Raw genomic sequence first — 25,662 nt, 5'->3', positions numbered from 1 at the left:
CCAATGCCAATGTCTCCGAATACCACTTACTGGGAGCTGCAGGTGGGCTACATGCCACCAGGTGGGCTACATACCACTTACTGGGAGCTGCAGGTGGGCTACATGCCACTAAGCTCAAGCCCAGGTTGTGGGTTCCCCACAGGGATCTAGCTGGCCGCTGGATGGGCCATTGGCCAGATGCAGCAGGCATGTCTTAAGTGGCAAGCTGTACGAATAAAGAGCATTTGAGCGTGTGACCTTCTACAAGGCTGCAAACAGCTCAGCAACACACCCACCCCCATCCCACCCCGCCAGCTTGAAAAGCACTTTGCAAGCATGCGAGGCTGTGTGGGCTGGACAGGAACGAGCCAGGAGCTGGGAGCCCCTCCTTCCGATCCCTGCTTTGACAGTTTCTACCAGCTTCGCAAAAGCCACTTAACCTTTCTGCCTCGTTCCTCTTCCACTCAACCCTTTGGTGCAAGGACATGAATACAGAAGACCTGGACCTCCGAGGGGCGGAGGGATGATTAGTGTCTAGCGTTTCCAAGTCCCTCAACTGTGAACCCAGCAAGGAAGGCAAGGGCACCCAAAGCAGAGGGAGTCATTGGAATAGGTGGCTAATACCCTCATTATCTCTGGGAGGCAGCCAGCAAGGGCCAGAGGGCGCCAGGTTCAAATACCACCAATGTCACAGACTCAGCTTGAAGCATTTCTCAAGCCCTGACACTCTCCCGATCCCCTATAAAACGGCAATAAGAACAACCTCCTTCACCAGGCTGTTATGGGGGCAAAGCAGTTTTTAACACTTTCTCCAATCTACAAACCCACCCTTTGTCAAAACAATGGCTCACCTCACCAATCAATTACTACATTTCTTTGTTTAAGGTGACAACATCTGCAACTGCATTTGTATTTGCTCTTGTTGATATCTCCTGCTGACTGTAAGCTTCCAGGGCAGGGACCTAACCATCTGAAGGGCAGATTACAGGCTTTACTGGATCTACTTTCAAAACAAAAGACTAGAAGCCCCAAAATTCATCAACTGGAACTAGCGGGCTACATGGTGGCTCAGAATAGCTAGTTAGCTACTTCACCCCATAAGCCAAATACTGGGATTTATTTAAGATTTTTATATACCATTGGATTGCAATAAAACCTCTAAGTGGTATACAAAAAATACATAACAATAGCTGTCAATAGAAGACAGCTAAAAACAGGTATTTAAAAACATTCCAAAGATAATCAGAATCGACAATAAGCCAAAAAGATATTAAAACTTCGACTAATAACAATAATTTTATTATTTGCACCTCACCTATCTGACTGGGTTGCCCCGGCCACTCTGGGTAGCTAATAATAATAATTTTTCATGCCTGCATATGGTCACCTAAAGAAATATGTTTTAAGAAGGCATTGGGAATAGTACAGTAAAGGGGCCTGTATGTTGTCAATAGGCAATGAGTTCCAAAGTGTAGGTGCTGCCAAGCTGAAAGATTTGTGTGGGATGACCTTAAAATCTATAACTGGGTTACTATAAATCAGAGAATCCAACATACAGTGGCGTAGCGTGGGGGGTGCAGGGGGGGCCGGCTGCACCAGGCACAACATCTGGGGGTTAGGGTTAGGGGGCGCAAATCCACGGGTTAGGGGGCGCAAATTACTTGCCTTGCCCCGGGTGCTGACAACCCACGCTACACCACTGCCAACATAGAACTCTAAAACTGGCCAGCAGAGCTGTACAAAAGGTCAGGCTATATACAAATAATTAGTACTCATATTGCACAGGTGAGAAACACTGAGGCTGATATCACAAGGCCAAGGGTTTTTTTATAATTGCCATAAAAAGATTTTATTTTAATGCTATAGCCACCATACTACAAAGCTCCCAGACCACCACAGCAAATCCCATGATTTATCTTTTGGCCACCCCTATATATAAAGCATATATATAAAGTCTTGGGCTTGCTGATCAGAAGGTTGGCAGTTCGAATCCCCGCAATGGGGTGAGCTCCCGTTGCTCAGTCCCTGCTCCTGCCAACCTAGCAGTTCAAAAGCACGTCAAGGTGCAAGTAGATAAATAGGTACCGCTCCAGCGGGAAGGTAAACGGCATTTCCGTGCGCTGCTCTGGTTCTCCTGAAGCGGCTTAGTCATGCTGGCCACATGACCCGGAAGCTGTCTGTGGACAAACACCGGCTCCCTCGGCCAGTAAAGCAAGATGAGCGCTGCAACCCCAGTGTCGTCCGCGACTGGACCTAATGGTCAGGGGTCCCTTTACCTATATATAAAGCATAAGGTTCACTGGTGGCTAAGAATGGAAGAATCTGTCAATGTTAATTTCTCCCATTTCTGGGTAAGTTTGTGATATATATTTTTTTAACTTAATGAAAATGCACCAGCATTTTAGTCCACATTTCTCTTTCTATATTTCTCCCTATAAATCTCTTAATAAGCAATGTTTGCCTAATACATGTATTTGCAACATGTATTTGCACATTATTTTCACAAACATAAACACTTATGCACACTTACCCAAAAGATTCACATTTTTGGCTTGGAGAACTGCAAGATTCTGAGAAATGCAAAATTCGTTTCAATCTGTGCTTTGTTTTGCTTAGGGAAAATGAGAACTAGGTAGCTTTGCATTAAGATGCAACCCAAACTGAATTTCTCACCCACACCTATGGATTGCCTAACGATAGCAGCAACTATAAGTACACTGCCACTGGCAGTATCCAATTCTTGTTACACAGAAGTGCTGTTGATTGAACTTGGACCTTTACACATGCAGAGCTGCCAATGGGTTTTGGCCTCTGCACTATAATACACAAATAATAAACAGTTTAAAAGCCACACAACTGGCCCACATCTGTTCAGCAAGTGCCTTAAGAGCAAAAGACACTCTGCAACCATTCTTAGTTTGCGTTTACACTCAAGAAAAGTAGATTTCAGGGGCTACCCTCCCTATACAACAAGGAATGACCACTTCTGAGCTAACAGCTGGGATAGGGCTCAACTTAAGCCCAGGCACACCAGGGGTCAGCCCCAGCACCTGTTTGCAACTCCAGGGCTCAACTGTGACTGTACAAAGCAAGCACAGACACAAGTGCTCCAAAGTAGCTGCAGAGTGCATTATCTATCACCCAGCGATTGCAGAAAGTCCTGGGAACAATGGGTGTTTATGGAGACTGCTTGATCAGAGGGTGCCATTCCCAGACAAACGATCACTCCTATATCTCTTTGTTTCTCAATGTATATAGTTTGACTTCAGGTGTGGGTGGGGCAGGTAAACATGCCAAAGTGGGGTTGCAGGCACCTGATTGCTGATTGGCTGCTTGTCAATGCTTTGAAGAGGGTAAATAAGGTTTGGAATATTAAGGGAAAGTACTTTGAAATCTTGGTCATGGGGCAGTTTTAATACAAAAGGGCTGGAAGAGTGAAGTCTAGAACAGCATTCCTGAGCCTGATGCCCTCCAGACATCGGGTACTACAACTTGCATCAGTCCCAAAGCTGGTCTAGAAAAATACGGTAAAGTAGGCTCTTTGGAACTACATTTCCTTAAGCTGCAACATCCAGAAAAAAGATCAACTGGCTTCCATCTGCATGCTAACTCTCCAGGTGGGACACACTTCACAGACATGTCTGGATATTGCTAAGCATTCCAAGAGGCAGCTATTCACCAGAACGTCTTCCTCTTTTTTTCTTTGAAGATGTGCCTCTCAAACGTCTGTTTTGTGCGTGGCAGAAATATTAGTAAGTTCATGCAGTAGGTTAAGTAAGTTCTGTCTTAAGAGAGGAAAACGCTAATGAGACACACATGCTTTGGCAACCTTTCAACTGGGAGAAAGAGAGCCGGGGGGGGGGGGGAGAACCGCACATCCATTCCCCCAACTCAAAAATGTAGGGTTATGTCAGTTATCCTGATGTAGCAAGAACCCAAATTGCTCCAGCCTGCAATTTGTTTGCATGCATAACAAGAGGCTGAAGGAAGTTGAGAGAGAGACAGAGAGAGTCAATGACCGCTGGCAAGATCAGGGGCTCCTGATTCCATCTCCTCTTTAAGTCTTGGTTTAAGTGATCTTTATAAACAAGAGCAGGGTTGTTTTTTGCGGTGGGAAGAATTTTGCAGCCCCAGAGAAATACAATGTCCTGGAATGACTCAAGACAGTTAGTGAGCAAATGGAACTGAAGCAGTCTGGCCTCCCCTTCGTTATGTACACCCAAGATGGCAGCCTTCATCTTAAAGCAGAGGTGAGGAACCTCAGGCCCAGGAGAAGAATGGATCCATCCAGACCTCTCTGCTTGGTCCCTGGGACTCTCCCAAGGCCATGCCCTCCCCAGACGCCTTGAGTGCTTTGGCCTGATGTTCCAAAGATCACAGTTTAGGAATCCCAGTCCTAGACCATTCTTACCTCCTGCTTTGGAGCCACAGCTCAGGGCCGTCTTTAGCAGATGGGGGGGTGCAAATATCCGCCCAGCATCCCCAAATTACCACTGATAGTGGGAGGGAGCCGAAGCTGTGCACTGCCAGCCATGGGTGGGTGCAACTCTCCCCCATGCCCCTGTGGGGATTCCTCTCCTCCCACGGAGGCTTGGGAGGCAACCTTCACACCTGCCAGCCATATGGCTGGCAGGTGTGCAGGGAAAGGGGAGGCCGCCGGCAAAGCTGCGCAGCTCCCCCACTCACTGGGGCGCCCCTGAGAGGCAACGAACCACTAAGCCCTATGGGAAAGACGGCTCTGCCACAGCTGCCCCCCATCCACATGGAATTGAAGAATATCCTTCCTGCCTGCTTAGTAATAATAGCCTAGAGATGCACAGCAGCAAGGGAAGCGTAGAGTGGCCCATGGCTACCAACCCATTTAAGCTCTGTTGTGCTACCTGGTCCACCTGCGCAAGAGAATAAATAAGGTGAGGGAATCCTGAGGTGAAACAGCAGACTGTGCCATTTCAGAGTGCATGTGGGGAATGATATAACTGCATTCTAGCATATCAGGCAAGGAGGATTCTAGCTTAGCTGCCTCCCTGAGCACTACTATTCTATAGGCAGAGTGTTTTTTTAAAAATCTCACAAAGAGAAGCACTAAAAAAGAAAGCCCACCTGAAGCCCCAGACCACCTTAACACCATACATTTAAAGCTCTATGACACCACTTTGAACTGCCACGGCTTTGCCCAAATAATTCTGGGCGCTGCAATTTGCTAAGGGCACCAGAGCTTCAATTTCCAGAGTTCCCTGTGAATTGGGGTTTATTATTAAAATGGGATGGTTGTTAAACCACACTGAAAATTGTAGCTCTGGGGCAGGAATAGGGGGGTCTCCTTGCAACTCTCAGCACCCTTAACAAACTACATCTCCCAGAATTCTTTGGGGGAAGCCATGACTGTTTAAAGCGGTATCATAGTTCTTTAAATGCATGGTAGGAATGTGGGCCTGGTGTAACACATTCTGTCGACTCCTTCATTCTACTGGTTGTCCCCAGTTGGGGAAGGCTGATCGACTGCATATCAAGAGAAGGCCTCAGTCAGCAGAGCATGAGACTCTTAATCTCAAGGTTGTGGGTTCGGGCTCCAAGCTGGGGAAAAGATTTCTGCATTGCACGGAGACTCTTGGGAGTCCCTTCCAACTCATTCTATGAATGTACAGTGGTACCTCGCGTTAAGTACTTAATTCGTTCCGGAGGTCCGTACTTAACCTGAAACTGTTCTTAACCTGAAGCACCACTTTAGCTAATGGGGCCTCCTGCTGCCGCCGTGCCACCGGAGCACAATTTCTGTTCTCATCCTGAAGCAAAGTTCTTAACCTGAAGCAATATTTCTGGGTTAGCGGAGTCTGTAACCTGAAGCGTATGTAACCTGAAGTGTATGTAACCCAAGGTACCACTGTACTTGCTTAAAACCATCCCGAGGTAGAAAGTCAAATTGAGATCCTTTCCCTCTAGCTAACACTGGGCACAATCCCACTGGGAGGTTCTCCTGTGTAGAAAAAGCAATTCTGTGAACCATGCTCTTGCACAATGCCCATTTGTCAGTGGGCTTGTTCAGAATCGTGCCCCAGCACGTTGGGGCACCTCTGCTGATCAGAGCAGGACCACTGCTCATTGTCCAACTCACTAGTGCTGCCGAAGCTCATTCAAGGCTCACTGAGGTGTGGAGACAGAAGAATGGAAACCACAGGTACCTAAAATGAGACTGGAAACTTTTTAAACAAAACCTGGAGGACTCGAAAGAACAAAAGGTTGCAAGATAAGGAACAGCCTGGAATGTTAAATGAGGAAGATTACTTATATTGCACCCTTGTCTCCCTGCAAGCTCCCCCCACCCCAAAGTCTCTCCACAGTGAAAGTGAAGATTTAAGGGCTGTAATGGATAAACATTGTTAGGCCTTCCTTTAAAGGTCAGCTTGCAATTACACAGCAGTATCACACAAGGCCAGTTAAAATTTACCCCACACATCTTTGTTTCTATCAACAGAGCTGTTTTGGTTCAATTATTGTTTGCTCAGCAGTTAGGCCATTTTGCGAGCTTAAGGCCTTAAAATGCCATTTGATAAGCCATAAAGAGTTTCCAACCCTAGGGCACATGTAAACACAGCTCTTGCTTCAGCTTTGTTTCCATGCCATCTCTGTAAAAGCATATTTTTAAAGAAACGCATACACAAACAAACCCCCCAAATCACTTTCAGTAAATTCTGCCCCAAGCTTCAGCCCTCTCGTGCCCATCCTTTATTCTCAAGCCTATGAGAAAATTATAACATGAACCAAGATTATTGCCCTTATTTTGTGTTCTCAGACGTTGGATGATTCAGTGACGTTTTTCTTCTTGCAGAAGACCAGAATATTCTAATTATTATTCAGCATGTGAGATTGAACCTGACCCTGAAAGTTTATACAGCCAGGGATCGGCAAACCTGCCTATTTCATTTCTGCTCGGTTTCTCATTTTCCTCAATCTTAAACTCAAGTCTGCCCCATTTCCACATCAGTTTGCAAAGTTTTTTTTTTAAGGGCTGAATGAAAAGCCATACACTTTTTGTGCATTTCCCCTAACATGCACATTATTGCAAGTCATCTACATTAATACAATGTATTTTTTCTACATTATTTTCATGGATATGCGCTAGTTTTGTTTGCACACTTCCCCCAACTGTGTGTGTTTCACCAGAAGAACTGTGTAGCAAAATCTGAAGCAGTGTGAATTCTAAACGATAGTTGCATCATTCCGATTTACACATCTCTTCAGGAAGCGCAAACGAAGTAGGTTTGCATTAAAATGGGAACACTGAACATTTTTTTCTCCCTCATCCTTACATACAACTAAACTGAATTCCTACTTTAAAATGAGACCAAGTCTTTGGTTAAATGCTGATACAAGCACACCAGATGCAATCCTGTAATTTCAAAACTCTGTTACAAGAGCCTTAATCCTTTATGAGGCCCAACGTGATCTGCCTCATCCAAGGACTATTGCAGAGTCAAGCCTTTTGATCTTACCTGCCTGCCAAGAATGAGTTCCGGGTAATCTGGGTGGGAATATTTTTTGGCAGGAAAACAGCTGGCAAGCTCACAAAAACTCCTCTCCATAAGAGATTTAAAACCATTCACTGAGAGCTACAGAATGTAGTTTCTCCCACCCCAAAATCTCTCCCCAGTTGATGTTGATAATTTGGACCAGCTACTGTTGTGTAACATTAGAACACTCAATGTTGTCCTCCTTGGGGCTTCTGCTGGAAGAAGCTACAGGTGCAGAACAGCTGGTTAGATGTAGGCCTGTAGCCTAAAGGTGCTGGTGAAAATCACAGCAGCAGAGCCAGAATATAAATTTCAAACAGCCTGATATGTCAAATGTTACAGATTGGCTGTATGAATCTATTGCATTCTGCGCTCCCCCAAACCTTATACAGTAGCTGCGTAAGAACTAGTTAACTGAATGCTGAAAATTCAGAGGGAAGTCCTAATCCACAAGAGGCCAGACACAGCCACCCGTAGCTACTGTCATTCCATGGCCACAGCCCACTTCACACTAGAACTACACCCTTCAACTGGAACCAAGCCGTGGCGCCTCAAAAGACTCTGTAGACCACAGAGGGTGAGGTCAGAAGTTGCCTCACTGCCACATCGTCTTCGACTCGGAGCATACATTAAAATACCACCTTGCTTTAAAGCAAGGTGGGCAGAAAGAGACAAGGGTGTATTCCCCATATGTAGTAGGTAAATCTTGGTCTGTGCTACTTTCACATTATATATATAAAATCAAATCTTTGCTCTCTTTGTAAACAGGGTGATGGCAACTGTAAAATCCAGAATAGAGAAACTCTTTGGCCTGGCAGCTGAGATATTTATCTCCCCCTCACACACACAACTTTGACAGGTGAGAGGAGCCAGCCACTTGCAATTTATATGACATCCTATTATGTCAGGTGGTTAACAAGTGGATGGTCCCACTCATCTGTCAAAGCTGGTCCACTGGGGCAGAAAGTGACACATTAAATCAGGCATAGGCAAACTCGGTCCTCCAGATGTTTTGGGACTACAACTCCCATCATCCCTGACCACTGGTCCTGCTAGCTAGGGATCATGGGAGCTATAGTCCCAAAACATCTGGAGGGCCGAGTTTGCCTATGCCTGCATTAAATGATGCACGTCAGTTTCAAGCCTGCCCTCTGCGGGGATCAGCTGTTTGAGAAGCCAATCCAACTGTGTCTCTATCAGCCCCACATATGATGTCTGGTGTGGGGCAGGCAGTAGTCGTTTTTGAAAAATGGCCTGGTAACGCCAAATTTGGCTTAAGATTTTGTGAAACTCAGCATGCTCCTTTACCATCAGAAACCAATACAGCAAATAAGGTATCTCCTCTCTGAGTTGCATGTCTTCTAGAATACGCAATGGTAAAAATGGGCAAAACATTCAAGGGAAGTAATAGTACCACTCTATTCTGCCTTGATCAGACCACACTGGAGTCCTGGGTCCAGTTATGGGCACCAAAATTTAAGAAGGATGTTGACAAGTTGGAATGTATGCAGAGGAGGGCAACCAAGATGATCAAGGGTCTGGAAACCAAGCCTCATGAAGAACGGTTGAGGGAGTTCTGAGCCTGGATAAGAGGAGACTGAGGAGGAACTAGAATAGCCATCTTCAAATATCTAAAGGGCTGCTACATGGAAGATGGAGCAAACCTGTTTTCTCCTGCTCTGGAGGGTAGGACCCGAACCAATGGTGGACTCTCTTTCATTGGACGTTTTACAGAAGAGATTGGATGGCCATCTGTCAGGGATGTTTCAGCTGAGATTCCTGAATTGCAGAGGTTTGGACTAGATTACCCTCTTGGTCCCTTCTAACTCTACAATTCTATAATTCTATGACGGAAATTGCTATCTCAGAATGCACAGGAGATGTAGTAATAAGACATAAAGGAATCAAGGCCACTGACACCCCCCACTTCGCCACACTTGGTGACCTTGCACAAGACACTATTATCTCCTGGCCTAATGAAAACCTACCTCACAAGGCTGTTGAGCACACGCAATCTGAGAACACTGTGTACATCACACTGCACTTCTTGGAAGGTCGACATGAGAACAAATGTGATTAATAACTTGCTTAGAGAACTCCCAAACTTGTTGAGTTAATTAACCCCTCAATAAGCTTATAATAACATTATCATGTTTATTCATGTCACTGCATCCTGCAGGGTAGAACCTGCAATGAGCAGGGTTGGGCGAAGACTGGATGATCTCTGTGCCTCCTTCCAGCTCTTAAAAATTCTATGAAACAGAAGGACAGCCAGTTTCCTGGTTTGTGGCACACCATTTTATTTTATTTTAATGTATTTTTATTTTTAAAATTCTTGATTTACAAAAGTATGTGCAATGTCTCTCCCCACCACCACCACGGAACATTTTTTACAAATTGGTTTCATTTGTCGAGACATTAGGAAGAAAAGGGGGAAAGAGGTGGGGGGGAGGTGAGTGGGGGGGGGTGTCGGGTGGCGATGTTTCTATTTTACTTAATATATGTGGGGTTTTGTGTCAGTGTTGCTTGTGCAGGTTCTCTGCTGTTCACTTGTGTTCCTTCGGTGGTGAGAGAGGTTGGGGTTGGCCTCATTTGTGGTTGGCTGTGGTGGTCTTTGTTTTCATGTGTGAGTGGGGTGGGTGGGTGTTTTGGATCAGGTTAGCCATATTGATTTGTATGCTGTTGGTGGATTTTTGTCGTTGTCTTGTGGGGCTGTGTATGTGATAAAGGGGAGCCATACCGGGGTGAAGGCGTCTTCTTCTATTTGTCTCCGTCAGTTTCAGTTTATTGGTTAATTTTTCTAGTAAGGCTGTTTCCCATTAAGATTTGCAAATCACAATGCCACGTCAAGATGTGTGGGAAGACAAAAGACCTTGGGTATAGTACAACTGATGGCCAGATTTTAATCTCGAGAACATCAGACCCACTTTCAGAAGAGATGCAAAGCAAAACACAGGCCTTGTGGTTTTTCATGGGGGGCGGGCAAGGCCATTAGTCAAGGCCTGGCTATGCATCACACACTCTTAAGCCCCAGGCTGGCGGATCTAAGTATGTGTACTTAAATTAACACATCCCATTGCTCTAACACCAAGGGCCAGCTGGGTAATGAGGCCACTCAATAAACAGCCAGCTGAGTAATTTGCACTCCATTCTCACCTTTTAATACAGAGGGGGTGGTTTTTTAAGTTCTTTTTGCCTAAAAGGCATTGCAACATGGGTGAGGGGGAGAACAGCATGGCCCTTTTTGGGAAACTTAAGAGGTTCCAGTGAAGCAGTGGAATCACACAGCTGAACAATCCAGCGGCTTGGGACAGATGAAGTCACATCTTTGGTGTATCCCAGATCAGATGCAGCAATTCATCCCAGATTTACAAAGAGGTTTTCTAGGTACTCTGCAAATATGGTGGTGGTGGTGTTTTAAATTAAAAGAGCACAGGACAGATTGTAAGCCTGCTGGCAGAGAAGCTAATACGCAATGCAAAAAAGGGAGGGTGGGAAGAGAGAGAGCAGGAAAAGGAGGAAATTCAGGCATCAATCCTTCATAAACAGTAATTCTCCGTTTGTTTTTACCAGCCCCAAGTGCTATTTTTTTTTGTTTTTTAGCACAGTGGATTATAAATTATCTTAAATTACATAAAACATTACAGGCTGGCTTTTTTTATTAGAAAGAGGCTTTGAAACAGATGCTTTGGGAGAAAGGTTGATATAAAAACGATTAGGTTTGGGGTTACATTTGAATGTGAAATTATTAGACACATTGGTGAGCTTCAGGCTACCTTAAATTTTGATGTCGTTTATATGAATTGTTAATTTCACAGGAAAACAGAAATTTTGTGGCATGGGTTCTTTTAGGTGTTACATATGTATTTTTCTAAGGAATATAAACAGGGCTTTTTTAGCCGGAACTCACTGGAACTCAGTTCCAGCACCTCTCAGGTGGGAGCCGTTGTCACTGTAAGAGAACAAGGGAGGTGTACATGGTGAGTTCAGGCACCTCTTTTTCTAGAAAACTAGCACTGAATATAAGAACATAATTTGTCTATCACCCAGAATTACTGCATAGATGCACCCCCTGTGTATTGCTCTGTAAGCTGCTATATCTAATACTGCTTGCAACTAGCTAGAACATGTCAATACTTGTTTATATTGATGCTGTGAGTTGCATACATATGCTAAAGTATTCAGATGTTAAGTGATTAGTTTTCATTAGGTTTCATTCAGTTCTCTAGTACCTAGTAATTGTGTTGTGTTGCTATAATGAGTAAGCGAAATACTTATGGTACTTTTGAAGTACTTTGATTGTCCTCATGTTTCTAGAATACCATGGCAGTATGTTAATTGATCAGTTTCCACTATGTTTATTAAGAGCATTATCACTTAAAACTCAGAAGCAAAATTTCCTCCCACTCGTGCAATTGGCAAACAAACTTTATTGTGGTATTAAGATAGGAGATGAAGACACATCATGGACCCCACAGAGCCTGGCTAAAAGATGGATCTCACAGAATGGAGTTTGCTGAACATATCATGAGCTTCCAATATGAAGGCCACCAGAATTTTGGGATTTTGCTGTGGATGACACCAAATATGAAAATCCTGCATCTGATGAGGAAGCTCAATGTGGAGAACAATTTGACAACATATTTGAAGGACCTGGTTCTTCAAGAGAACCCCATTTGATAGCTCAAGGTGAGCTGAATGATCTTGTTCATAATCTTAATCTGTCAAAGGCTTTTACCCACAAGATCACAAGGATGAAATCTCCACAAAAAAATCTTATTTCAGAAAATGACGGGACAGAGCCTAGGGCTTGCTAATCAGAAGGTTGGCAGTTCGAATCCCTGCGACGGAGTGAGCTCCCATTGCTCGGTCCCTGCTCCTGCCAACGTAGCAGTTTGAAAGCATGAAATGCAAGTAGATAAATAGGTACCGCTCCGGCGGGAAGGTAAACGGTGTTTCCGTGCGCTGCTCTGGTTTGCCAGAAGCGGCTTAGTCATGCTGGCCACATAAAGCGAGATGAGCGCCGCAACCCCAGAGTCATCCGTGACTGGACTTAACTGTCAGGGGTCCCTTTACCTTTACCTAATGGAAGCATTGGGACAGCAGCATAATCTAGACAACGGGTGTTTGTCCATTTATTCCTCCAAACTCAGTTTGAAAGCAGTGTTGCTCCACTTTGGCAATAGATACCCTCCTGTCTAGCTTATGCCATCCATAAATTGTATGACAACATGTGATTTCTTCCAGAACACATTCATTTTAATAACTACGCTTGGCACATCTACAATGTTCTGAAAGTTATTGCATTCCTCCTTGGTTTACAAGAGGGATACACAAAATACTCTTTTCTTTCTGAGTGGGACAGCTAAGCTGGAACACATCATTATGTTTAGAAACTCTGGCCACAACGTCAAGCATTAATACCAGATCAAACTAATATTGCCAATGAACCACTGGAAGGGATTACTTTTCCTTTCCCTTCAAGGAAGGGATAATTGTGGGCCCACAAATCAGGGAAATAATGTAAGACGATATATTTGATGATAGGTTCAATGAAGTTGAAGGCAGACTGTGGAAAGCATTTAAATCCATCGTTACAAATTTTCTTGGAAATATTAAGGCCAAAAACTATGAAACAATTACCAGTGACCTTCTAGAAGCTTGTAAAGTTATGGGATGTAATATGACTCAGGAAATTCATTTCTTTGATACACTTCTCCCAACTTGGGTGCTTTCCACCCAATTGGGGTACTGTTAGCGACAAACAAGGTGAGTGGTTTCACCAATATATTTCTGCCATGGAAAAGAGGCGCCATCACAGGCTTGTGGATTTCTGCTGGTTCAGAAGAAAATATAGACATAAAACAACAACAAAATTCCAGGCATGTTCACAATGTAATAAAGACTCCTATTCACAGGTATTTTTGCCTTGCTTAGTTAAAAAAATTAATTCTGCAGCAAAATAATAGGGGTGACAGAGAATTCAAAGTCATTTCAAAGTTGAACACTCTATTCTGTATAAAACACTATATTTTTGTATTCCACGACTTTTTCTGCTTTTTTTGTCACAGTGTTTAGTGTTGTAATATTATACTTTATTTATTATTATTGTACTCCTGTGCCTAGACTGTGTGTGTTTGTGTTTTTTTGCTGTAAATTGCTTTAAGCACAGACATATTTGTGGGAAATGTGGTATGTAAATAAACTGACTATGACAAAAAAAAAAAGGCCACTCCATAACACAGTGGCTAAGAGACTGAGCTGCAAATGAGAAAATCCCCAATTCAAATCTTGCCTAGATTACAGGCTTTGCCCTTTGGTTCACTGCCTACTGTTCAGTTGCAAAAAAATGGCAATTGCTTCCCGGGATCTACAATGGTTCCCAATTCCTTTTTACCCCCTTCTGCTCCCATCTGAGCATCAAAATCAGAGGGAGTGTGCAAAAGTGGTATCTGAGGCAGCCTTCTCCTTCAGACATTGATGTTTAAAGGAGGAGACAAAGTGCTTCAAAAAGGCCTTTCGTAAAGGGCTTTGAGACAGCACACTTCCTTCAAATATCGGAGCAAGAAGGGCAGGGGAGTCCCCCTATGCCCTATCCACTTGTTTAAAAGAGAGGGGGGTACTGCTTCAAAGGGCAGTTTTGCCCCAACATGCGAACAGGTTGACTTAAAGCTGCAAAGTGCTCTTTGAAACAGCCGCTCAACTCCTTTTAGCTTGTAGGTAGCAGCAGAGGTGAATAATTCCCCCCTTCCCCCCAGAAACTGATATAAAGTGCCTGGGAAAGGAGGCAGCAGGGGGGTGATAACTTCATGGCTCCCAGGTTAGGAACCACTGATCTACTCTACTGACCTGGAAGCAATGGAGTACAGATTTGGCTCCCCAACTCTCTCCACTTCCTTAGGCAGGAGGAAGAAAACGGAAGCATTCAGACCAGAGACTTGTTTGGAAATGGCAAGCCTCTCTCTGCCTCACAATAGATGGCTCACTATTGCTAGGGGTTCAGGAGGAGATTGGTCGGTGGTTGATTGCAAACTGGTGGTTTCCGAGATTTCCCGATAGATTACCTGGTACTCACAAGTCCCTAACCCTATCTAAAAATGAATGCCTACAGAGTTATCCCTTCCCCCAGATCTGGAGTAAGGCTGCTAACTAATATTGCCCTATCTGTTGTAATGATTACGAAGGCTACTGGAAGGTACTGACCTGTAGAGTCAGGGAAATGGAAAACTGGATGGCTAAGAAAATGGAATGGAGTATTGTGCAGAAGGGCATGATTTGCTGACTTGGAACTGTGAACAGGAGCGCTAGGCATGGCAATATTCTGTGGCCTGTCCCTCTGCAAATCCGCTACTGAAGGAGAGAGAAACAACTTCAGGTCCTGCTTGTAAACTTCCCAGGAGCACACAGCTAGCCACTGCTGGAAACGAATTTGCTGGGCTAGATGGATTCAGATCAATCTTGTTAAGAAACTTGGACATTCTAAAGCACTTTTTAAAGATAAGCACACTCTTATTGTTTCAGCAGCGTATGTGAATTCCAAATTGCAAGGGGTCACTCTTTTTTTTTTTTAAGGAAAAAAAGTGGCAAGCATCAAGGAGGGTGGCAGCAAATTGCGATCAATTTGTGAATGACATTGAAGAGCAAAAGAGACAGCTAAGCTGCCAATGGGCTGCCCCACTTAAGTCTGTGGGGTGGGGGGTGGGGGGAAGGCTCACACAACTGAAAACTCCTCCAAGCACTCACATTCCTTACTTGCAGAAAACCAGCATGTCATGATGAAAGCTAGGACATAACCCTCATCCCTGGCGCCTAGTTCTTTATCTGCATGGAACTGATGGGGGTGCCTTCCATCACCTGAGTCCCCATCTGCTGTCTCAGATGGTGCAGCCCAGTCACAAACTTACTTTGTATTGTTTGTAAGAATTATGCCTTTGAAGGGAGGAAGGAAGCACAAGCTGAACCATCAAGTCACACCCAGATTTTATTCTGCAGCAGTCATTTTGTATAAAGGGGAAGGAGGGATCATGCACAATCTTCCACATAGGGACCACCAAAAAATAAGTTAGTCGAGTGACATTTTATCCAGAATGATAAAAAGGTTTGCTGAAAGGTTTTGTTGCTGCTGTTATTTCAAGGGCCTTACTATGCTATCTTCACCAGTAATGGAAAGACATCCCCTGGACCTAACAGGCAGCGCTGTATATTGCAGGCATTTAAAATATATGCTACAGGTGTCATTATGGGTGTTCTATTCTAGGAAAAATGGTGACAGCAAGGAAAGGAGTGGTTCAAATAGGCTTTCAATGCAACACGCCTTATGGACACACAACGCCACAAGTGGAATCAGGCACCACACACAACTAGCATATTTGTTTTTGGAACAGAATAGAGTAATTACCGGTAATCCTACATAGCGATAGCAAAGTCATTCTCTGCGTATGGTTCATTTTATAGCTGAAACGGTGCCAACGGGCTTAGGGAACTCAAACGTTTGCAGAAGTACCCCACCCCAAAAATGGAGGCAGAAAAACCCCCAAATGAAGACTGAGCATTCTTAAGAGTGCGTGGAATTCTGGCAGGTTGTTAGGGGAGGAAATGGAAAAAGGAGGGAGGTGAATGGAGCATCTGCAGACAGGGCGTGGCCGGAAGGCTGGCCATCATCCCAAACGGGTGGAGGACCCCATGCCACAACAATTGGCTGCAGACCCGCACTTGTAGAAAAAAGAATTAGCACCCCTGTTAGATGGCTCGGGTCATTACTATCACAAAGAAGAGGAGTCAATTTAATTTTAATCTTAATGTTAGGAACATCAGAAGCTACCTTATACTGAATCAGACCATTGGTCTACCTAGTATTGCCTGCACTGACAGTCAACAGCTCAAGAAGGGTTCAGATCTTTCCTAGCCCTGCCTGGAGATCCCAGGGATCAAACCAGGGACTTTCTGCATGCAAAGCAGATGCTCTACCGCTGAGCTACAGCCCTTTCCCCATGGCCATTTCATTATCACTTGTCAGGTGGAACAAATGGCAGGGAAGACAGGGGTGTTTATGATTTCCACTTTCAACTCACTGGGAAACTGAAGCATGAAAATATTTATATTTCTTCAAATAAAAAAGTTAATTTGGTCAAAGCTTTTCGTAATTGACTGCATAAACATATCCAGTGTCTGTGACTGAGCCCAGAAACGATTAAGGAAATGCAGCTCTGAATCACCACCACTACCATACCTGACCAGCAGATGCAGGCACAACCGAATGTCCCTTGAAATGTTAGGAATATGCCAGTTCCCCAAAAATTGAGTACAGAAGACACATCTCCAAATCACAGTATTTAAGTAGCTCTATTCGGGGACGCGGGTGGCGCTGTGGATTAAAGCCTCAGCGCCTAGGGCTTGCCGATCGAAAGGTCGGCGGTTCGAATCCCCGCGGCGGGGTGCGCTCCCGCTGCTCGGTCCCAGCGCTTGCCAACCTAGCAGTTCGAAAGCACCCTCGGGTGCAAGTAGATAAATAGGGACCGCTTTCTAGCGGGAAGGTAAACGGCGTTTCCGTGTGCAGCTCGGCACGTGACCCGGAAGTGTCTTCGGAGAGCGCTGGCCCCTGGCCTCTTGAGTGAGATGGGCGCACAACCCCAGAGTCTGGCAAGACTGGCCCGTACGGGCAGGGGTACCTTTACCTTTACCTTTTATTCGGGGATTTTGATCTGTATAGACCAGATATGAGGAACCCCAGGCCATATACAGTGGTACCTCAGGTTACGAACTTGATTAGTTCCAGAGGTCCGTTCTTAACCCGAAACCGTTCTTAACCTGGGGCGCGCTTAAGCTAATGGGGCCTCCCGCTGCCGCCGCACAATTTCCATTCTCATCCTGGGGCAAACTTCTCAATCCGAGGTACTACTTCCAGGTTAGCGGAGTTTGTAACCCAAAGTGTTTGTAACCTGAAGCGTTTGTAACCCGAGGTACCATTGTGTGCCCTCCCTCATGACTGCAAATAAAGCATTCCCTGTCATGATAGTTTGACCTCTAACAACAAGAAAGTTGAAAAACAGCAGCAGCTATTATCATAGCATTTGCCATGCTCTCTACTCCATATTCAAGTGCAGAGATGAAGAAGCAACTACTCCTCCCTCCAAGCCTGACATTGCTAGACTACAACACCCATCATCCCTGACCATTGGCCATGTTGGCTGTGGCTGCTAGGAGTCAAAGTCCAAGAACATCTAGAGCATCTCCATCCCTGGTATACAAAGTAACATAAGAAGCTGCCTTATAGCAAGCCAAACAATTTGTCTATATCGCCCAGTCTTTTCCACCCTGACTGTTTGTTGCTGTTCAGCATCTCTGGGAAACAAGATGATTACAATCGTTTGACAGAAGTGAACCCTCAAATAGGTCTCAAAACATACCACCAGCAGCCCATCCATTAATTAATATTCCATCAGAATTTGGGGGAGAGGGGAAGAGTGAATGTTCTGGGAGCATCTAGTAACTATGACCACATCCACACTATTCGTTTTAAAAAAAATCACACACCATACCTTTAAGCACACTCAAAACACAAATAATTTCCTTCAAATAATTTTGGACATTGTAGTTCACCCCTGAAAGAGTCACAGTTCCCAGCAAGCTTTAACAAATGACAGTGCCCAGAATTCTTTGAGGGAATAACTCAACTCTCAGCACTCTTAACAAACTACATTTCCCATAATTCATTGCTTTAGACAGAAGCAGCTGTGAACTGGCTAAGAAACCTGGAAGGGGTAGAATTGGGTGTTCTATAATATTGCACACTGTTCATTATTATTGCGCATCAGTATGCATTATACTTTAAGAGTACAACAGCTCTCCCTCCATCCGCCACTGACATGTGGTCCCTGACAGATTACCTCTGAGGGAATATGGCCCTTGATAAGGGTAACCCATCCCTGCAGCAGGGCATGAGAATCATATAATATTTTAAAATGCTGCTTCCTTAGCGGAGCAGTGCTTTGTGATTTCTTGATAGTTTCCTCTTTGAAACCAGAAGTGAGCGAGGTGTTATTCTCCAGATGTTGTTGTCCATTGCTGCTGGCCATGCTGGCTGAGGCTGATGGGAAATGGAGTCCCAGAACACCCAGAAGGCTACATCTCTGTTCTGAACAGTTCTCTAATATTTCATCAGAACTTCCAGAGGAATTTGCCTTACAGCCCACTCCTACTGAGAAGCAGAGTAAGTCTGCAGAGTTCAATGAGATTTGCATATAGGATTGTCTCTTTTATTTTGTTTCTCTGACCCTGATCTCTCCCTCTCCAGCTTTTCAGTTGGAGAAGGGGTGCAGCTCAGTGGTGGTAGAACATCTATTTTGAATGCAGAAAGTCGCCCCAATGGCATCTCCGGGTGGGGCTGGGAAGGGCCCCGTCTGAAACCCTGCTGAGCCGCTGTCAGTCAACGTGGACAATCCTGAACTAGAGGGGTCAGTGGTCTGACTCGGTAGAAGGCAGCTTCCGACGTTCCTAGGTCTCTTAGGCTGCTCCTTAGCCTCGCGTAGATGGACTGTGATATTTTTGCAAAGCAACGTGCAGCTTCTATTAAAACTTTAGGCAACTTACAAAAACAAGTAAGACTAGTGCAACCATTTTTTAAAGAGCCGGCTCATTTAAAAGGGGGGGGGGAGAAGGTTCCAATGGCGGTATGAGTACTTATGTCTCCGTGTGTGTGTGTGTGTGTGTGTGTGTGTGTGTGTGTAGATTTTGTCCGCCTGTCATCAAAAACTTCTGCCAGACGCTGCACCCGCTCTCCTGGTCACGTACGCTTCCTGCCTCTCCCGTCCCTACACAAAAGGAGCCCCTGCCCCTGAAGTGACCACGGCTCCTTATTATAATCCTGCCCCGATGCACCTCGCGCGCTCCAGCCCAGAATCAGCGGACCCCCGGAGCACCCCCAGACCAGACCAGGGCGATCGGCGCAGCAGCCCACTCTGCCTCTCCGAGAAACTCCTCTCTCTTGGAGAGCTGTGGGCTAAGAGATCCGAAGCGGAGGCGACGGGGGCGCGCGCCTGCTTGCCTTCCCGCGGACTTACTTTTATGCCTGCCGCTGCTCCAGCTCTGCTTGGCGATGCTGGGGCTCCGGATTATGGCCCGTCCGGCGGATTTGAGGGCGTCCATGCGCGCTGGATAAGCTGCCGAGGCCGCCGGGACGACGACGACGACGCGCTCGGGGCTTTGGAACCGCCTCCAGAAACTCTCTGAAAACTTTTCTTTCCCCTTTCCCTCTGCGCGCGCGGCCCGGCTCGCCCCTCCTTCCTGCCCGGCTCGCTCCTCCTTCGCCGGAGGGAGGCGAGGGATGAAGATCGGGGGGGGGGGGAGGCGAGCGAGGGAGGCGGCCCGGACGCCGCCAGAGACCTCTCTCTCTCTCGGGGTTAAGAGGGCATTGCCAGCTGACGCGCAAAGCAGCCGCGCGCCGGTGCCAGGCGGGGAAAGGCATCTCTCGCGCCGGGCCTGCTGCGCCAGCTCGGAGAGGAGGGAGGGGGCGGGAACAGGTCCAACAGGCGATCTCGGCTCACCCTCGCAACCTGTGGCCGCTCCTGTCATCATCCCAGGGCAGATGGCCGCCTTTTCGAAACTTCCGCTGCTCCCGCGCCTTTAATAACAGCGTTGGCAGCAGCTGAGGGAAACGCGCACAGCGAGGGCGCGCGCGGAGTTGGGCCTACTCTGCCCCGCTGGATTCTCGCAGGGCGTCAGCGAGGCGGCGGGTTTCTTTCCCACTTCAGCCGTTAAAGCAGCACCGCAGTGGTGACTAAAAAGCTGGGTCGGTGCGGGCGAGGAGGCTATCCAAATGCCCAGAAAAATATCACAAAGTACCAAAAAAATCACAACATCCCGAACAAGTTTTGCATTCATGCGAATGCCTCTAATGGTAAAATTGTATTCGGAAAGTTTAATAAAATTCCGACAAAAAGCCTGAAGATAATTTGTACCTTTGCCATAAATTGCATCTGTTGCTATGTACACAATATTTCCCCCCTTAAAAGGTTGTTTCCGGTCCATTTTACCATATTTACTGCATTAATTTGATGCATTAATTGTCCTTAACACTTTATTCTTAGGGACAATATTTGAGCCTTTGGAAATGAGTAAAACATTAATCAAGAATATAAGAGATCATCCCTATATAAAATAACAGTGTTATGAGTTGGGGAGGGTGGGAATAGGCAGTAGGCCGAGAGCCTTTTAATTTCTGGAACCAGCAAGTGTTAAAATCCAAGCAAGGATTCAAATTCCTGGAATAGCCAGGCTAGCATCCTGGTGAAGTAATGGCCTAAGTATGGGTCATTAAGGTAACAAAGGAAGTAGGTCTGTGGCAGATGTAAAATGGGTGGGTCCCCCTTCCTTCAACTTGCTGGTACTGTGCTGTAGTTAGAAAAACAAAGGCCAGAGTTGAGAGTTGAGATATGTGAGCTAGAAGCCAGAAGCAGCAGGCTGGGAACTTGAAGACACAGAGCAATTCTTGATTTCTGCTTGAATCCAAGGTTGTGACTATGGGAGAAGCAAGACCCTTTGGGAATGTTAATGCTGTGAAAACCTTCATTGTTGATTCAAGTTGTAGATATGTGTAAATAAACCATAAAGATACTGCAGTCTCTGCTGTGCCTCATCTTGCACCACTGGGAGATTGGGGTGGTGTGCAACAATATTCAATATCCTATCGTGTGCAACAATATTCAATATCCTATCGTGTATAATTTTTCTAGACTTATGCTACTTCAATCTATATTTCACCTAATAATGTGTGCAGATTAATTGCGGCTTCCACTTTGTTGTTCCAGTACAACAGGAATACACTCCGTTTCTCAATAAACTTCTTTTTGCCAACTCTTTCAGACCCATAGCGTACTTGTCAATTTAATCATGTGTAAGCTGTACTCCCAATTCTTATTCAGATTTCTGTAGGAGGATCTGGTTTTTCCATTCCTGACGTAGCCTGGGCTACTGCTAATGGTCCATTTTCTCAATATCTTTCTGAAGTTCAACTCCTTTAAGACATTCATACAATATAACTATTATATAGAGATGGAGTGACTCTCCGATGAGGAAAGGCTGCAGCATTTGGCACTCTTTACTTTAGAACAAGGGCGAAGAAGAGGCGACAAGATAGAAATTTATAAAATGATGCATCACATTGAGAAAGTACATAGGGGAATTCCCCCCCCTTCTTTCATAACACTAAAACTTTTGGACATCCAAGGAATCTGAATGTTAAGAGGATTCAGGACAGATAAGGACATAGTTAAACTGTGGAACTCCCTCCCTCAGGAAGAAGTGATGGTCACCCACTTGGGTGGCTTTAAAAGAAGACTGGATAAACTCATGAAGGATAAGGCTATCCATGGCTATTGCCCATGATGGTTATGCTGCTTCCACATTCGGAGGCAAAGGTGTAGCTAGGGGAGTGGGGCACACTGGGCGTCTCACCACAGGGCCGGCACTTACTGCGGGGCCTGCAGTGCAGGGCCCGAGCCACACATCTCTCCTGGGAAACGGCAGCTGAGAGGGAGGCAGCGGGCAGACTCCCTGCAAGCAATGCGGGCCTGCAGGGTGCTGGAGCAGCTTGGGCACTGGGACTCTATGCCCCCTGCCTGCCCAAGCCGCTAGCTATGCCACTGGATTCAGTAATGCTTCTGAATGCCAGTTGCTGGAAACCACTGAAGGGAAATGGCTCTTGCGGGTTTCCTATAGGTATCTAGTTGGCCGCTGTGAGAACAGGATGCTGGATTAGATAGACCACTGGCCTGATCCAGGAAGCTCTTATGTTTTGGTAATCTTCTTCTTCTTCTTCTTCTTCTTCTTCTTCTTCTTCTTCTTCTTCTTCTTCTTCTTCTTCTTCTTCTTCTTTGATTTTTTCACCAAGACTGAGTCCTAGTAATGTGTGAGCTTTGGGGAGCACATCCTAACCCCCCCCCAAAAAACCCACCAGAATTCTCTAGAATAGGTTTGCTCCTTGTATATCTTGCCTTTGTCCCAAGGAGATGAAGGTGCCATACATGACTCTACAGGTCACAGTGACACCATACATTAAAAACCCTCTTATAATACTTTCAGCTGCCATGGCTTCCCACAAAGAATCACGGGAAGTGTAATTTAAGGGTGCTAGATTTTGTAACTCTGTGAGCAGTGCTTTAAACGTATGGTGTGGATGCAACCCCCACTTGTCTCCTGCCTCCTTTTGTCCTCACAACAACCATTTGAGGCTGGATTTTAAAACAAAATGGGAGAGAGAGGAGGGGAAACGTTGACGCCCTCCAGGCTGCAGTTAGCTGGAATGCAGGTGGTGCATCCGGCAGACTTAATTAGATTAGACCCTGCTAGGAGCAAAACATACCAGGCTGCACACTAAGGGCTGCTTAGGAAGGAGGAAACTAGAATAAATGGTCCTATTTTATATGAAAATGGATGGGTGTGTGTGTGTTGCTCAAATCTATCCCCAGCTGTAAGCACAACACACTGTTCCCTCATAAGGTAGTGGCTAAACAAAAATGTTGCACACTAGATTTTGGATAGGTCACTCTGTCCTTATTTGGTCTCAACAAAGAAATGTCACACAAGTCTGCTACTGCCTCTCACATTTTGCAACCTTTTGACCCTACTGTTAAAGGTGTGATTGTTGTTTCTGTGTGTGTGTGTGTGTGTACGTACACACACACACACACACACACACACACACACACACATATCCATTTACTGAGGAGAACACTGACAGCCATGGTTCACTAATCCATTATCTAGAAGCCTCCAGGGTAGATGGCTGCAGGGTAGATGTACTGTCCTTTAAGAGTGTGGCAAAAGTGCAGTTAGTGCAGAATGTGGCTGCTAATTGGGACTGGGTGTTAATGACCCCATTATGCATGTGCTATGCCAGTTGTAGTGGATCCTAGTCAGCTTCCAATTCCCCTTCAACTATTATGACCAGGGTGCTTGAAGACCTGGCTATCTCCACACACACCGTCTGACACATCAAGATCTTCAGCGGAAGAACACCTACATGTGCCACCCAAGATGATACTGTGGATACTGGAGAGGGAGACTTCTCAGTGATAGTGCCTAGAGTTGCCATATTTCAAAAAGTAAAAAGGACACCCCCCCAATTGTCAAGCTTTTTTAAGGAAAACCTGGAAGTTGCTTTTTTAGACAATCCCCCCCTTTTTAGTAAAAGCTACAAGAATTTTTGAGTTTTGGGGCTTTTTAAGGCATTTTCCAGGACATTTGCCCAATTTCTGAAAAACAATCCAGGACGCCATCTTCAGAGGCAAATTCCAGGACACGTCCTGGAAAATCAGGATGTATGGCAGCCCTAGTCATGCCAGAGCTGTGGAATGCTGCCCCCGCTAGAAATGTCTGCCTGGCATCTAAGGTATTATTCTGTCAGTGTCATGGAAATGTCTTTTTTTAAATTTCCCTGAGCTTTATAGATGCGTTTTTGATCCTGCTGTCTGTTCTGTGCTGCTGAAACAAAAAAAGAAGTGGTGGCTTTTATTTTATTTCTATTTTGCATTTACATCCTTTCTGTAAACCACCCTGTGAATGCGACACAAGGGCAGTATAAAAATGCATGCAAGAAATAAACCTTGCATCTGAGGATGGGGGCTGCTGTTCACAAAAAAAAATCTGCAACAATACATCTTTCAGCAGGCCAGACACCAAGTTTGCAGGTGGTCCAAGCAAGGAGCCCGCACCTACCCCGCCCCCCCCGGGCACCACGGCAGCCCCTCCCCCGACAGATTACCTGTGGGGAGGGAGCAGTGAGAGACTGCTACAGTCTCCCCACTCAGGCAGCAAGTGGTTAGAGGTAAGTTTTTCTCCCTTGTAATGTTAGAACTTGTGGACTTCCAATGAAGCTGAATGTTGAAAGAAAGTACCGTATTTTCTGTGTATAAGACTAGGTCCCCCCCCTCTAAAAATAATGTCAATAATTAGCAGGCGTCTTATACACGGATACATCTCCCCCCATTTTCTTAAATCTGAATCCCCCAAAATAGGGGATGTCTTATACATGGGGGCGTCTTATAGATGGGAAAATACGGTACTTACTCAAAGTGGGCATCTCATGGGCATCTAGGTGGGCACTGCGAGGGCAGTGTTGTGCTAGGTGGGCCTTTGGCCGGATCCAGCCAATCCTTCTGATTTCATTTCATTTCACTTTTAATTTGTATGCCGCCTTTCTATATTACTATTCACAAGGTGGTTTGCAAGCTGTAGAAACAACAAAATACAGGTATACAACAAAGATCACACACCTTATAACAATCAGTCAGTAGGGCACGAGATTCTTAATCTCGGGTTGTGGGTTCAAGCAAAAGATTCCTGCATTGCAGAGGGTTGGGCTAGATTACTTTCATGGTCCCTTCCAACTACACAGTTCTATGACTATTCTAATACAAAAAAGTCATAGTAAAACATAACTGTAAAATAAACAACTTATATCAAATAATGTTCAGCAATCTATTAGAATATAATAATACACAATAAAATTAAATATCAGCAAATAATAATTAAACGGAAAGTCACTCTTAACAAGTACACTAAATAATTACTAAACTGTGATCAGTAAAAATAAAAGCAAATCACAATGCATAAAATACCGCAATACATACAAAACCATGTAACAGGATCAAACTGAGAAACAAAGGTGGGATCTAGACACATATAAAAAACCGCTGTGAAAATGCTTTTTTAAAAAACACGTTTTGAAAAATATATTGAATTTGCCATAGCTCACCATCGCCATCTAGTGTTCCATTTGTATATTGCACTTTACGACACACTTAAAATGTTTTATTTGTAGTTGTATAACTGAGTCCTTTGGACATACAATTCATAAAATTATTATATATATATATATATATATATATATTTGCTTTCGTAGATTTTCACGGGTACAGGAATGCAGGTTTTGGTGTCCTCGGGTGTCTTCCCGTGTAAAAGTTGGGGTGTCTAGGCGACGTTTCGACGAGGTCTCACTCGTCATCTTCAGGCTGGTGCTTTCGGCTTCTTGTTACTGGAACAGAGCAGGATCTCAGTGTTTGAGTTCCTATAAATACTGTTGAGGGGGTGTGGTGTATAGCCTCCAATGTTCTGGGCAGAGAGGAAGTTCCCAGGCTAGTGTGCCTTTTCTTCTTTTGTTCCTTAATTACTTGAGGGA

At 45.1% G+C, this 25,662-nt stretch overlaps 1 protein-coding gene across 1 annotated transcript in view; it reads right to left on the bottom strand.

Annotated features, from left to right (window-relative positions):
• Positions 1-19,758, bottom strand: part of LDLRAP1 (low density lipoprotein receptor adaptor protein 1) — a 61,067-nt gene extending 41,309 nt beyond the window's left edge. Inside the window, exon 1 of the mRNA XM_081921496.1 lies at positions 19,547-19,758. Coding sequence (XP_081777622.1) covers positions 19,547-19,631 — 85 coding nt within the window. The 5' untranslated portion in view covers positions 19,632-19,758. The remainder of the gene's footprint in view (positions 1-19,546) is intronic.
• Between the last annotated feature and the right edge of the window lie 5,904 nt (positions 19,759-25,662).

Source organism: Podarcis melisellensis, assembly GCF_964234715.1.
Source record: "Podarcis melisellensis genome assembly, chromosome: 8".
In the NCBI taxonomy this organism is placed as follows: Eukaryota; Metazoa; Chordata; class Lepidosauria; order Squamata; family Lacertidae; genus Podarcis; species Podarcis melisellensis.
The sequence above is the reverse complement of the archived record's forward strand: the minus strand, read 5'-3'. Positions and strand labels throughout refer to the sequence as shown.